Source organism: Mobula hypostoma, chromosome 4, assembly GCF_963921235.1.
Source record: "Mobula hypostoma chromosome 4, sMobHyp1.1, whole genome shotgun sequence".
NCBI classification, from domain to species: domain Eukaryota; kingdom Metazoa; phylum Chordata; class Chondrichthyes; order Myliobatiformes; family Myliobatidae; genus Mobula; species Mobula hypostoma.
In genome coordinates this window covers 61,068,781-61,083,269 of record NC_086100.1, presented here as the reverse complement: position 1 = coordinate 61,083,269, position 14,489 = coordinate 61,068,781, and the positions used below count along the sequence as shown (strand labels likewise).

Sequence of the window (14,489 nt, the reverse complement as noted above, 5' to 3'; positions counted from 1 at the left end):
TTCTTACATTAGTAGATGGACACTGACAAGAAGATGTTATTTGCTGGAAGCATTTTAATAATGTAAAATGCAATCATTTTCTAATATGAAATTTCCCATGAAGTAAAGGAAATCAGCATCAATACAGTACACATCCCCCAGGTTTGGTGAAGATAAGCATTATGTACAGAACAGGCCATCAGTGTTTAATTATATGCAATCAAACTTTATTTTATTTTCAAAATATGGCTGAATATCACATATTACCAAGGATTAGGCTAATTCACAGTCAATCACTTGTTGCCTCACTTTTTAGTGCTTTGAAATAGCAAGAATAATGACAGTGAAGCCATGGAACAAAAAAAAATGCATGACAAAACAATATATCAAAATAATTTCTAACCAATGCAACTTAAATGCAAAACGAAGTAGTAAAATATTCCAAATATTTTAAATTATTCCAACCACATTTATTGAAGGTACAATTACAAACATTCATGCACCAAGTTGTCTGAGATAAATTTATATAGTGTACAAGAAAACTTGACCATTAAACATCACTGACCAAATGTGATTACTTAATTATCTACATCTTAATTAGAAGTATACTTTCCTTCTTGATTGAATGAGCTGATGTGTACAGCAAGCACAGTATTATATTTTGCACCAATCTGTGCCAGAAATTGAAGTAAATTAAAGACTCTCAAGTTATGCTGTTATGCTTTGTTTTTCCAATATATCTTCTTTAAGACAATGTACTGACCATGCCCAGTTCCTAATACATAGCAAGATATGAAAGCAGCTTTGTTTACATTATGCTCAGTAGGGAGTCTATATAATTAATCATAGACACAAGGTTTAAACAGCCATTGCTTTTAATACATTCTCATTATATTTCTAATGAATGGTTTCTATTATGGAACAGTTTTATATTCACTTCCTAAAAAAAAACCCGATTTTATTTTCCTTAATGTAGAAAATGTTGCAGTAACCTTAAGCTAATAATATACCCCTTCAAAATTTGATCAATAAATACACACAATATACAGAACTGGAGAGTCGAGTTAATTAGGTAGCAAAGTAGATAACGTTATTAATAGCAGGCAATGTTTTCAGACTCTGCACATACCTGCAGGACTTTGGCACTTGGCTGAAGAGGTTTAATGATCAGTTGTCTCCCCGAAGTATAGAGAATTTTGTCAGAATTTGGCCCCCATGCTACGGAGTACACGGGTGTACCTGTGTGAATATTGAAGCATAATCTTTACAAACACGTACGTGCGCGCGCGCACACACACATACACACACACACACACACACACACACACACACAGCCACTGCATTAATTTTGAGTTTAGTTGGAGTGCCTTACAAGCTCATACTCTAAAGCAACTCGGCCAAATATCTATTCTTTATGCTAAAACTAAATAAATAATATTGGCAAACTTCTCTAGCATAATTAAGAGCTGACTTTTTAATTTTAGGTTAAGATCATAACTTTCAACAAGAATGGCTCATGGAATCCTTCTCTCCTTAGGCAGTTCACTAAAGCCAAATTCCTATGTCTGCAACAGCAAAGGCATGCAAGTCATTAAGAGATTTCAAGAACAGGTTTAATTTACAAATAAAAAATAGAAGAGAAGAGAAAAAGAGCAGATCATAAAAGTTTATTCAACTCAATATTCTAAGGTTGTCTGTATGGACTGATTGTAAATTACAATCTCTAAAAATTGAATGAGCACTATAAGAGGTCTACAGAAGCCACTTGATACAAATCATGAATAATAATTGGAACAGAAGTACAGAAATCATACAGAAATCATTGGACAAAAATACTGCCTGGCCCACAAACTCCTCAGTATTATCCTTCTTTGTTTACTCTTCCCATACACAAAGATACCTTCAGTTGAAGTTAAGGTAGAGATAGCGGGGAATTAGATTAAGTCAATAAACTGATTTCCCTGTGCTAAGGATCTAAAATGTGAAAAGAAATTCACTTTTTCAAAGTGATGGAGCAGAGAGCCATGAATAAAACTTAGTAGTTGGAGGATTTAAGTTTCATATACATATATTAAAAGGAAATTCATAAAACATCAAGCAACACCTTCTCCAACAAACATCTTATATCTGAATGTACAAGAGATAATTTCCAAATTTGCAGATGACCAAAATAGTAATAAGCTTCAAGGAGATATAGCAAGACTATCAGAATAAGTAAATAGGTGGCAGATAATATTTAATACCATATGTAAAATGTCATATTTTATTATTGTTTTTTGTCTGTCCTATTAGGTATAGTCTTTCCTTGATTCTATTATGGTTCTTGGATTTACTGAGTATGCCTGCAAGAAAACAAACTTCAGGGTGGTATATGGTGATAACAAATTTACTTTGAACTTTGAAAAGACAGTACAAATGAGGACACATTCTAAAAGAGATATCTTGCAGTATATGTGCATTTTTCATTTAACCTGGTCAAGCAGATTGATATTTAATAAAACATGCAGGATCCTCAGCTTTTAAAAGAGAGACAGTAGAAAAACAAAGTCATCTTGATGAACCTTTATAAATACAGGCTTGCATTCTGTCCAAATTTGAGCATGATCATTTAGGAGCAATATGAAAGATTTTGGGAGTGTGAAGAGATTTACACAAATGATTTCAGGAATAAATGAATGACTTCAGTTAAATGGACAGAGTGGTGCAGCTGAGCTTGTTCTTCCTGAAACAAAGATTAAATGCATCTATCAGATCTCATTGTAAAATTATAAGTATATAAAGGGAAATTGTATTCCCATTGAAGGGAGCTAACAGCAGGGTTATACTATGAATACGATGGCAGAACAAACAGATGTGACACAAGGATTTACTTTGTGTTTTGAGATGCACCAAGTGTTTGGTGACTGGAATGCAAGGCTGGGGTTTGTAGTGAAAGCAGATTCAATTGTAGCATTCAAAAAACAGCTGGTTAAATATTGGAAAGAAAACAATCTGCGGGACTGTGGGGAAATAGTAGAAGAATCAGACTAGTTTGACTGCTCTTTCATGGAACCGGAACATACACAGTGGGATGAGTAACCCACTTCTGTGCTATAATCATTCTGAGCTTCTGTGACTGACAACACATTTCTCTCTCTCTCACACCCAGCATTATTAATTCTCAACCACCATCCAACCCCTGGCTATATCTTCCACCTTCTGGAGTGCAAATGGTTCCAGAGGTACAAAAATTGCTGATTATAGCATGCATCCAATGAAAATGGAATGTAGAAAATATCATTCTCTAAAATAGAGTGGCTTGATTGAAAAACAGCCAATTTTAAAAGCCTAAAGTTATATTTGCAACTAAATTATATAAACCCATCTAATAGGTTATGCAAATTAATAAATACTTGGTAGACGAAGCAAAATATGGGGAACCACAAGATTATCTTCACTCTGGTTAAAAATATGTGGAAGTTGAATATCATAGAAATGAAAGATTAAGTAATGCAGCTGAATCGACATTCTGGCTGACCTCCTGCACCAAACACAAACTATTAGCTTGCAGATCACAAAAGTTATTTGGATCCCAGATGGAATACTTTATTACAACAGGCAAGTTCTGCTAAAATTCAACCAAGTGTTGGTGACACCATAGCTGGATGCACTATGCAGTTTTGGTCACCTTCTTTTAAAGATATAATTTAGAGAGTGTTGGCATATGGCCAAGTGGTTAAGGCATTCGTCTAGTGATCTGAAGGTCACTAATTTGAGCCTTGGCTGAGGCAGTGTGTTGTGTCCTTGAGCAAGGCACTTAACCACACATTGCTCTGTGACGACACCAGTGCCAGGCTGTATGGGCCCTAATGCCCTTCCCTTGGACAACATCGGTGGCATGGAGAGGGGAGACTTGCAGCATGGGGAACTGCCAGTCTTCCATACAATCTTGCTCAGGCTTGCGCCCTGGAAACCTTCCAAGGCGCAAATCCATGGTCTCACGAGACTAACGGATGCCTATAGTTTAGAGAAGACTCATTATATTGATTCCTTGGGTGAGGGGATTGCCTTGTGTGAAAAGGTTGTACAGCTTAGACTGTAAATCACAGTTTAGAATGATGAAATGTGATCCTGTTAAATCAAATATGATGCTGAAGAAGGATGTTAAGAGGACTTGTCCATTCACAGGGCAATCTAGAACTAGAGGCCCCATGAGTAAAAGGAATTACTCATTTAAGACAAAGATATAAAGAACTTCTGCTGAACCTCAGCAATTCCCAAACTCATGGAGCTGTGCAGGATGAATCATTGAGTTTATTCAACAAGAATGTCAAGGATAATGAAACAGGCAGAACAACAGATGTGAGGCCAGAAACACACATAGCATTGAATGGTAAAACAGGATTTGAAGAGACTATGGTGTCATCAAGTTTCATTTCTTTCTGCTCTTGTACAAATCTAAAAATCTGAAGCATTTGAAAGAAGACATTAGATATTTTCATCAGTTTAATAAGTTCAAAGTTCATAGTAAAGCTATTATCGAAGTACATATATGGCACCATATTTTCACCGAGATTCATTTTCTTGCAGGCATTCTCAATAAATCCAGTAACCATAACAGAATCAATGAAAAACAGTACCAACAGAGCAGACAACCAGTGTGCAAAAGACAAATTGTGCAAATACAAAAGATAATAATAATAGAGAATAATTATCAAGATCATGAGATGGGGATCCCTTGAAAGTGAGTCCATATGTTGTAGGATCATTTCAATGATGAGGCAATTGAAGTTGAGTGAAGTTTTCTCCTCTGGTTGAGGGATAATAACTGTTCCTGAACCTGGTGGTGTGAGTCCTGAGGCTTCTGCACCTTCTTCCTCATGGCAATAGCAAGAAGAGAACATGTGGGGTTCCCTGACGATGGATGCTGCTTTCCTGCGACAACGCTCTGTGAAGATGCACTCAATGGTGAGGAGGGCTCTACCCATGATGGACTGGGTCAACGTACCCATTACTTTTTATAGGATTTGCCATTCAAGGTAATTGGTGTTTCCATGCCAGGCTGTGACACAGCCAGTCAATATACTCGCCACCACACAACTATAGAAGTTTTCAAAGTTTTAGACTGCCATGCTGAATCTTCACCAACTTCTAAGGAAATAGAGGAACGGTCATGCTTTCTTCATAATTGCACTTAAGTGCTGGACCCAGGACAGGTTCTTTGAAATGATAACACTGAAGAATTTAAAGTTACTAACCATCACCACCTCTGATCTCACAATGAGGACTGATTTATGGACCTCCAGTTTCCTTCTCATGTAGCAATAATCAGCTCTTTGGTCTTGCTGACATGGACTAAGAGGTTGTTGCTGTGGCATCACTCAGCCAGATTTTCAATCTCCCTCCTTTACAGAGCCTCAAAAAAGTGTTCAGCCCCCACAACAATTTTCACATTTTACTGTCTCATTTTCCAAATTTAAAATATAATTGAAGTAGGATTTCTGAGCTATTCTACAAAACATTTTGCATCGTGTCAAATCAAAAGAAAAATTCCAAAACCCGTCTGCAATTTACTAAAAAATTAAAACCAAAATTGTGAAGCTAAAAAAGAATTCATCCCTTTTGTAAATACTATGCTAACTTTCCTCAGGTGCAATATACTGCATTACCTTAACAATTCACTCAATTTCTTGATGTTGAAAACTGAAGGATTGCTTGAATTTTGCCCTCTCTGTAAGGTCCAACAGTATGGTAGATTTTCAACAGACCAAATGAAAATGAAGACAAAAGAACATTCATGGCAAGACAGGGAAAAGATAAAAGAGAAGCACAAAATCTGGGGAAGGGTACAAGTCCATCTTAAAGGCACTGAACGTACCTCGAAGCTCAGTGCAGTCCATCGTGAAAAAGCAGAAAAATTATGAAACCACAGCCACATTGTCTAGGTCAGGCTGCCCCTCCAAACTTAGTCACCAAAGAAGAATGGCACTTTTAAGAGAGGCTACTATGATGCCAATGGTCACTCTGAGTGAACTGTAGAAGTCAGTGCCTGCAACTGGAGATGAAGTTCATGGCTCCGCAACCTCCAAGGCATTGCACAAATAGGGTACTTATGGAAGAGTGGCAAGGAAAAAGCCCTAGCTAAAAAAAAGCATATCCTTAATCACAAAGACTTTGCAAAGTGTTACTTAGAAGATGCTGTAAAGATGTGGAAGAGGTCTTGCGGAAGATGAGACTAAAGTGGAATTATTTTGTTATTTGTAGCATAAATCAGCCACATCAAAGCTGCACATCAGCCTGGTAAGACAATCCTCAATGTAAAGTATGGTAGAGGTAGCATTATGTACCGGGACCCTTTTCCACAGCAGGGGCTGGAGATCTGGTTAGAATTAATGGGAAGATGAATGCTGCTAAATACAGAGAGATTCTGGATAAAAACCCACTAGCCTCTGCCAGAAAGCTTAAACTGGGGAGGAAGCTAATCTTTCAGCAGGACAATGACCCAAAACACACTGCCAGAACAACCATGGAATGACTTCAAATGAAGAAAATTGATATCCTTGAGTGGCCCAGTCATGGCCTTAACCCAATCAAATATTTTTTGAAGGACCTCAAGAACGCTGCCCACTGTCCTTCCCCTTCTAATCCGGGATAGCTTGAGCAACTTTGCAAGGAGGAATGGGCAAATCTTGCTGCATCATGATGTGCAAAGCTAAAAGAGACTTATTCAAAAAGAATATCAGCTAGAACAGCTCCAAGAGGTGATTCAGCGAAATACTCAGCAAAGGGGGGATGAATACTTTTGAAGTGCTGATATTTCAGTTTCTGCATGTTTAGATTTTCATGCTTTACAATTTACCGTTTTCTGGGCTCTGCTATGGGGAAAAAGAAGGAGAGTGATTCACCAATAAAAATTCTCAGTAAAATTGATCAAAATCCCTGGTTGTGATACTCATTTATGGGAACAAAGAATTGAATTCATTACATTTGAATTGGCCTATGACACTGGCGTCCTCAGCAAAATTGAATATGGCACTGTTGATGTGCTTAGCCACCCAGTCATAAGTGTAAAGCGAGTAGAGCAGGGGGCTAAGCACACAGCCTTGAGGTGCACCTGTGCTGATGGAGATTGTGGAGGAGATGTTGTTACTGATCCAAACTGACTGGAGTCTGCAAGTAAGGAAACAGTCGATCAAATTGCGGAAGGAGGAATTGAGACTTTGGAGCTTATTGATTAGTTTTCAGGGGACGTAGTATTCAATCACAAAGAATATTACCTGTGAACTACTGCTCCAGGAAACTTTAAAAGGGGAAAATCACCTCTTCAGAACTGTGATGCATGCTTTATTCCATTCCCTCCCCCCCACCCCCGTGAGAGAAGCTTTGCTATTCATAGTTCATTAATTTCACACTTACCATGGAGCATTTGATTATGCAGTTTTCAATGCTAGGGTAACTGCCATGGATATTTATACTGCACTTATTTCATGTACATGACTGTACAACATATGCCACAAGGATTTCAACAATTCAAAACTTTTACCTTGTTGTATCATGGTTGATCTTAGCATTCCAGTTTTGGACCAAATCTTAATTTGCCCATCTTCACCAACTGTAGAATACAAGCAGTATGCATCAGATGCAAAGCTTAAAGTAATTATGGAAGTCTTTATTTCTTACTTACAAGTCATGCCTTTATAATCTAGGCTGGCTTTGCTTTCAACTGGTAGATATGCAAGGCATATTGCCCAATTACTTCAAGTCACTTAAGCCATCAGAAACATGTTAAGGTTCAAAATCAATACTTTGTTAGTACAGCAGCTAGAAAAGGAGGGTTTCTTGGAGATCACTGCACGAATAGGATGAGTTAAAAGTAGATGAATTTTTTAAAATTCAGGAACTGGAAGCATAAAAATCATTCCAAATATGAAACCTTAAATTAGCAAACAAACCTTTACTGGGTTTCATAGGTCTTCCTGCAAGAAATGCAAAAAAATGCAAACTAGTTTGAAGCCAGGCTGTTGTGATTTTCAGATATTTCCTCCAGATATTCCCTTCAGTTCAGTGAAACCAGCCAATCTTTTTAATTGGGGCCAGGGAGTCCATTTGCCTTAAGTAAGTTCCCCCACTACACACAAGTAATAAAACATAGGTTATTTAAGGTATTGAGGAAATTACATTAAATATTATCATCCAATTTCATGCTGGATTCTTTAGGATCTTACAGTTTTAGTGTATATACAATGTGGTGTACTAATATCCAAAAGAACTGCTGCATTGAAATACACTTGCACATAAAATGTACACCGAAATTACTCAGTGAAGGTGACCACACCAGTTTGATTCAGTGATATTAATAGTCCGTGAACCAGTAGGGTTGGTCGGTACCATCTGAGGGGAATAAAGCTAATAGTGATTTTTGGCAAGGGACACATCTCTGGAGTTAGAAAATATGTGATAGCATTGCACCAGTGGTAGCTTTATTACTTCAAATAAGTAATCACTTTTTGTATATATTCCATATTAACATCAGTACAGCAGAAAATGTTATCCCCCCCTCTCACCCCCAAAGGTAAAAAACCTCATTTGGAGAGACTTCTGGAGTTTTATCAATGTCATATTTTCCATATTGTTGTATGAATTCAAAACAATCTTAAGCTTTTGCCATAGCATATAGAATTACAGTACAATAATCCAAATGCGGGGTTCCACACGGCCACAACCTAGGCCCCATTTGGTTGTAAAATGAATATATTTAATCAAAGACTGCTTTCCATACTTTGTTTTCCATACTTTCATAACTTATTAATAATCATAATAATTTTCCAAGTCTTCCACGTCTTCCACATCTTCATCTGAACTTTCCGCACTCTCCGAGGTGGATGCCTGGTTCTCACAGTCTGCCAGTCTACACATGTCAGTACACCGGAGGCCATTTGCAACACACATACATCTTGGGAGTGAACATTTTTTTGGACAATTACAGGCCAGTAGATCCAGGACAGCATCGGGTGCTGGCTGGCCTTTCATCCAGTGCACCACCAAATGTTCACCTTCCTCTTCTCTCTCCATCTTCCATCCTCTGCCAACACAGCTTAGCACTTGTGGGTCCTTCTCCAAACATCTTCTCCATATAGCAGCCTGGTAGTTGGCTCGCTGTGCATGTTTTGTTTAGCAGTCCTTGGATGGTGGGAGTTGATGACTTTCGATTTCACCTTTTTTGGCACAGAAAAGGTGATACCTGAGCTTATTGATCTTGGTGGTTGATGCTTTTGGGGCATATAGGAGACATGTAAATGCCTCCAGTTTGTCCATCAGTTCTGGGGAGAGGTCCCATTCCTGACCCAACTCTAAGAATGTGTCCTGAGTTTCTCTGTTGCTGGTCAGAAGTTTTAGGGCACTTGTCTTCCCTTTGCCTGTAAAAGCACTTACAGTGTCACATCCTGTATATGCATGCAACCCAATGAGAGCTCTATGCCAACAATGCCAGCAACCTTCCTGATGTCTACAAGCCTTGTACGGGTTCTAGTGCTACACTTCTGGAACAATGGGGCCTCAATCTTGTCGCAAAATGCTAAAAGCATGATAAAGACATCTGTGTCTTCTGAGCAGATCACTACAGATTGGTATCCCTCTCTTGTGGCATGGGCAGCATGGAGAAGTAGGTGGCCATCTTTCTTCTTGTTGACACTGAAGAGCTGACATCTCCTCACTGTCTTGAGATGTGATTCTGTAACATTTGTCATTCACAGTTGCATACAGAATCTTCTCCTATAGCTTTGCTCTGTACTCCGCGTTCCTCCATTCATGGACAATGAAGCTAATGAGACTATTTTGGTTACTGACTTTGGTCAGGAAGCTCCTCCACTGCCTCACTATCTGTGTGCCTGTGATAGCTTGCAACTCATGACCAGTCTCTTCACCCCGTAGAGATCTTTCACTATTCTTGACAGAGTTCTCCTTGCATGTGTCGAACACAACATCTATTCTGCTACTCTGACTGCCTTCCCTCAGAGCCATACCCAGAATTGTGGCAACATCTCTGAAAGTAACTTGATCACCTTTCACTCTTTGGACCAAGTTCATTCCATCAACCACTGTAGCAGAGTTTCCTGAGAGTTGCTCTTCTACTGCTACATTTTTCTGCAAGGTTGTGGCTAAAGTAGCTTTATTTGTCTTCTTCAGCAATCCTTCTGGTGTGGACAGGGCCCAGGGCAATGGTCCAAGGGGATGAGAAAGGATATCCTCCATACGTAGATTGCACCCTTGTGCCATCACTATGGTGCATCCAAACCTGTCTACTTTCAAGATGATCGCCCTCCCATTTGATTTCACTTCTCTCTTCTTACACATATCACTGAATGTTTTCAGCTTGTTGGTTTTCATTGGGTCATGGAATTTCTTTGCTGGGTGGGTCTTCCTCTAGTCTCTCATCATTGAAGGTTGCACAGCATTGCTCACCAATCTCATATGCCTTCATCAGGTCGGAGGCAATGTCCTTGGAGGCTGCCTTTGCTGTAGAGATGCTAATGAGGTCCCGTTTCTCTGCAAATGGGTTGACCCATTCATGTATGAGGCTAGCCACTGCTGAAACTGCTTCCTCATCTTTCTGGATTCTTGGCCGCTGTAGCTCGGCATGACAAGGCTCTGATTTGTTACCTTGCACCATCTCCCTTAACTGTCCCAGGAATGCACTGTGGTGCTCAGCTGTTATGTAGTAACGCTTGATAGCTCCAGCATTCAGGCTGAACCGTGATGTGCCTCCAGGAGTCTGTGTGTCTTTGTTCACTGTGGCTTCAATAGCCTGGTCCACAAGTATCTGCCCAAAGGGGTTGTTACTTGACAGCTGCACTGAGAATTAGCCAGTCTTGAAGGCCTCATACACAGAAGGATTCTTCTCTGGGAGGTTCATCATCTGAGCAAAGTAAGGGGACAGGTGCCTGGCATAATTCATCTTATAGGCAAAGCACCATGAGATCATGGTTCTTATAGCATGAAGGTTACCATGCAAGCTACCACCGCTGCAATGCTATCACATATTTTTCTAGCGCTAGGGGTGTATAACTTGCCAAAAATCACTATAAGAATTATTCCCCCCAGATGGTACCAGTGGACCACATTTGGGGTTCTGGCTCACGGACTATAACTTTTGAGCTTCATGCAGCCCAGTGTGAAAGCAGTGTGTGCTTAAGGAAGTGCAAAAGGTAATCTCCACCCTCCCATTTACAAATATTAAAATTGAATAAATTTAGGAATTTCACAGATGAACTGAAACTAACACTAACACAAGAAAATCTGCAGATGCTGTAGATCCAAAGCAACACACACAAAATACTGGAGGAACTCAGCAGGCCAGGCAGCATCCATGCAAAGGAATAAACAGCCGACGTTTTGAGCTGAGACTATTCTTCAGGACTGGAAAGGAAGAAGAGAAGGATTCTCTTCTCCCCTTCCTTTCCAGTCCTGAAGAAGGGTCTCAGCCCAAAACGTCAACTGTACTCTTTACCACTGATGCAGCCTGGCCTGCTGAGTTCTTCCAGCATTTTGTGTATGATGCTAATTAAAATTATGGCTACATCTTCAAAGAACATAACGAGGTGATGACCAAGTTCTGTACAACTGGTAAAACAAATTTTGCAGTACCAGAAATGTGTCTTACGAGACCATAGCTTTGGAAGTGTTGTCCTACTGAGCCATCATGGAAACATTCTTCTGTTTATACCCAGCATCATTTCTGCCAGACAGTATCTTTCTAAGGAAAGCTTATCTAGCTGAAATTCACTCATATGAAGTGCATAAACAAAGATCAAAAGATGGATCAATGGTTTTAATTTCAAACGTTAAATTAATTTTAAAGTTCCCTCTCAATCACCTGTTACCAAAGCAGTTCCCTCATAGTTCCACCTTCCTGCTAACACAGCTCCACGATGTGCTTCTACACTTTTTTCCACTCGTCCCGTCTTTGATACTAAATGAAATTTACCTTAGACAAATGAAAAAGCTAATCAATATTTTAAATCAATACATGCATAAATAGTTGAAGTATAATCAGATCAATTTATTTTTGTACCTTCAATTTTTCACAATGAAGTTCTATAAATTGGCATTAATATGCAGGAGATCATATGACTTGTATAATCAACACACAACATCCTCTCTAAACCAATATCTACCATTCTTGCATGAATTTTAACTAACAAACTTTAGGCAGATTATCACCTACATTATATAGTGCTTTCTCATACATTGTTCAAACTGAAGTACAAGCAAAACTATATGCAGTTGTTAAAAATCTCTAAGAATCCAGCAGATATTTGCCCAGTACTTTGGTCCATTATTCCTATACTACATGTGCCTATTAAAAAAAAGAGAAACAGATACCACACACACTTAAGGTTTAACTAGCTCACAGAAACTACCCAATAACCATTTTGAATAAGGTTGTGCCCTTTCTGAAAAGTTTACTGTGGCCACAATTATTTTAATCTTGTGGAATATTAACTGGTAAACAGCATTTCTTAAATTCTGAAGCACAATTAATTCAACACAGCCATAAATTTAATATTACACTTGAAACTACTAATTCTGATTAACCTAATAATTTTAGTGAAAATAAGATTTTTTCCCCAGTGAAAACCATATAAATTTGTTTACCTTTTGTGTTTCAATCTTTAGACATTTGCTCCATATTAATTCTTACTGACAGGTTCAGAAAATAAGAATACATAATCCACTTCCTTCACCTTTTGATGTTTCAGCTGTTTACTGAATTACTGAATCTGAAGTCATCTCCAATGGATTGTCAGTTCTTAGCATTATTTTCAATTTACCAGACCCTCTAATATTAACAGGAGATGCAATAACTTCATGAAATTCAATGAAATTGAATTTGGTTAGTCTACCAGAATTTTATTTGTTGTAATTATTAAGTAAAACATTTCAGTCACATTTTCCAACAGCTAATTTATAAAACATGTGACTTACATGGCACACTAAGTAAACTAGAAACAAAAGATTGGAAATTTGTATGAAGGGATTGAAGGCAGATAAATCCCCAGGGCCAGATGGTCTGCATCCCAGTGCTTAAGGAAGTATCCCAAGAAATAGTGGATGCATTAGTGATAATTTTTCAAAACTCTTTAGATTCTGGACTAGTGCCTGAGGTTTGGAGGGTGGCTAATGTAACCCCACTTTTTAAAAAAGGAGGGAGAGAGAAACCAGGGAATTATAGACCGGTTAGCCTAACATCGGAAAATGCTAGAGTCAGTTATCAAAGATGTGATAACAGCACATTTCGAAAGCGGTGAAATCATCAGACAAAGTCAGCATGGATTTGTGAAAGGAAAATCATGTCTGACGAATCTCATAGAATTTTTTGAGGATGTAACTAGTAGAGTGGATAGGGCAGAACCAGTGGATGTGGTATATTTGGATTTTCAAAAGGCTTTTGACAAGGTCCCACAAAGGAGATTAGTGTGCAAACTTAAAGCACACGGTATTGGGGGTAAGGTACTGATGTGGATAGAGAATTGGTTGGCAGACAGGAAGCAAAAAGTGGGAATAAATGGAACCTTTTCAGAATGGCAGGCAGTGACTAGTGGGGTACCGCAAGGCTCAGTGCTGGGACCCCAGTTGTTTACAATATACATTAATTACTTAGATGAGGAAATTAAATGCAGCATCTCCAAGTTTGCGGATGACACGAAGCTGGGCGGCAGTGTTAGCTGTGAGGAGGATGCTAAGAGGATGCAGGGTGACTTGGATAGTTTAGGTGAGTGGGCAAATTCATGGCAGATGCAATTTAATGTGGATAAATGTGAGGTTATCCACTTTGGTAGCAAGAACAGGAAAACAGATTATTATCTGAACGGTGGCCGACTAGGAAAAGGGGAGGTGCAACGAGACCTGGGTGTCATTATACACCAGTCATTGAGAGTGGGCATGCAGGTACAGCAGGTGGTGAAAAAGGCGAATGGTATGCTGGCATTCATAGCAAGTGGATTCCAGTACAGGAGCAGGGAGGTCCTACTGCCGTTGTACAAGGCCTTGGTGAGACCACACCTGGAGTATTCTGTGCAGTTTTGGTCCCCTAATCTGAGGAAAGACATTCTTGTCATAGAGGGAGTACAAAGAAGGTTCACCAGATTGATTCCTGGGATGGCAGGACTTTCATATGATGAAAGACTGGATCGACTAGGCTTGTACTCGTTGGAATTTAGAAGATTGGGGTGGGGGGGGGGGGAATCTTATTGAAACGTATAAAATCCTAAAGGGATTGGACAGGCTAGATGCAGGAAGATTGTTCCCAATATTGGGGAAGTCCAGAACGAGGGGTCACAGTTTGAGGATAAAGGGGAAGCCTTTTAGGACCGAGATTAGGAAAAACTTCTTCACACAGAGAGTGGTGAATCTGTGGAATTCTCTGCCACAGGAAACAGTTGAGGCCAGTTCATTGGCTATACTTAAGAGGGAGTTAGATATGGCCCTTATGGCTAAAGGGATCGGGGGTATGGAGGGAAGGCTGGTACAGG

General features: G+C 39.2%; 1 protein-coding gene across 2 annotated transcripts in view; it reads right to left on the bottom strand.

Moving 5' to 3' along the window:
- Positions 1-14,489, bottom strand: part of ift80 (intraflagellar transport 80 homolog (Chlamydomonas)) — a 288,715-nt gene that overhangs the window by 229,374 nt on the left and 44,852 nt on the right. For both annotated transcript variants that reach the window (XM_063045849.1, XM_063045850.1), the window contains exons 4-6: positions 11,831-11,941; positions 7,502-7,570; positions 1,109-1,218 (exon numbers count right to left, since the gene is read on the bottom strand). In XM_063045849.1, coding sequence (XP_062901919.1) covers positions 1,109-1,218; positions 7,502-7,570; positions 11,831-11,941 — 290 coding nt within the window. The remainder of the gene's footprint in view (positions 1-1,108; positions 1,219-7,501; positions 7,571-11,830; positions 11,942-14,489) is intronic.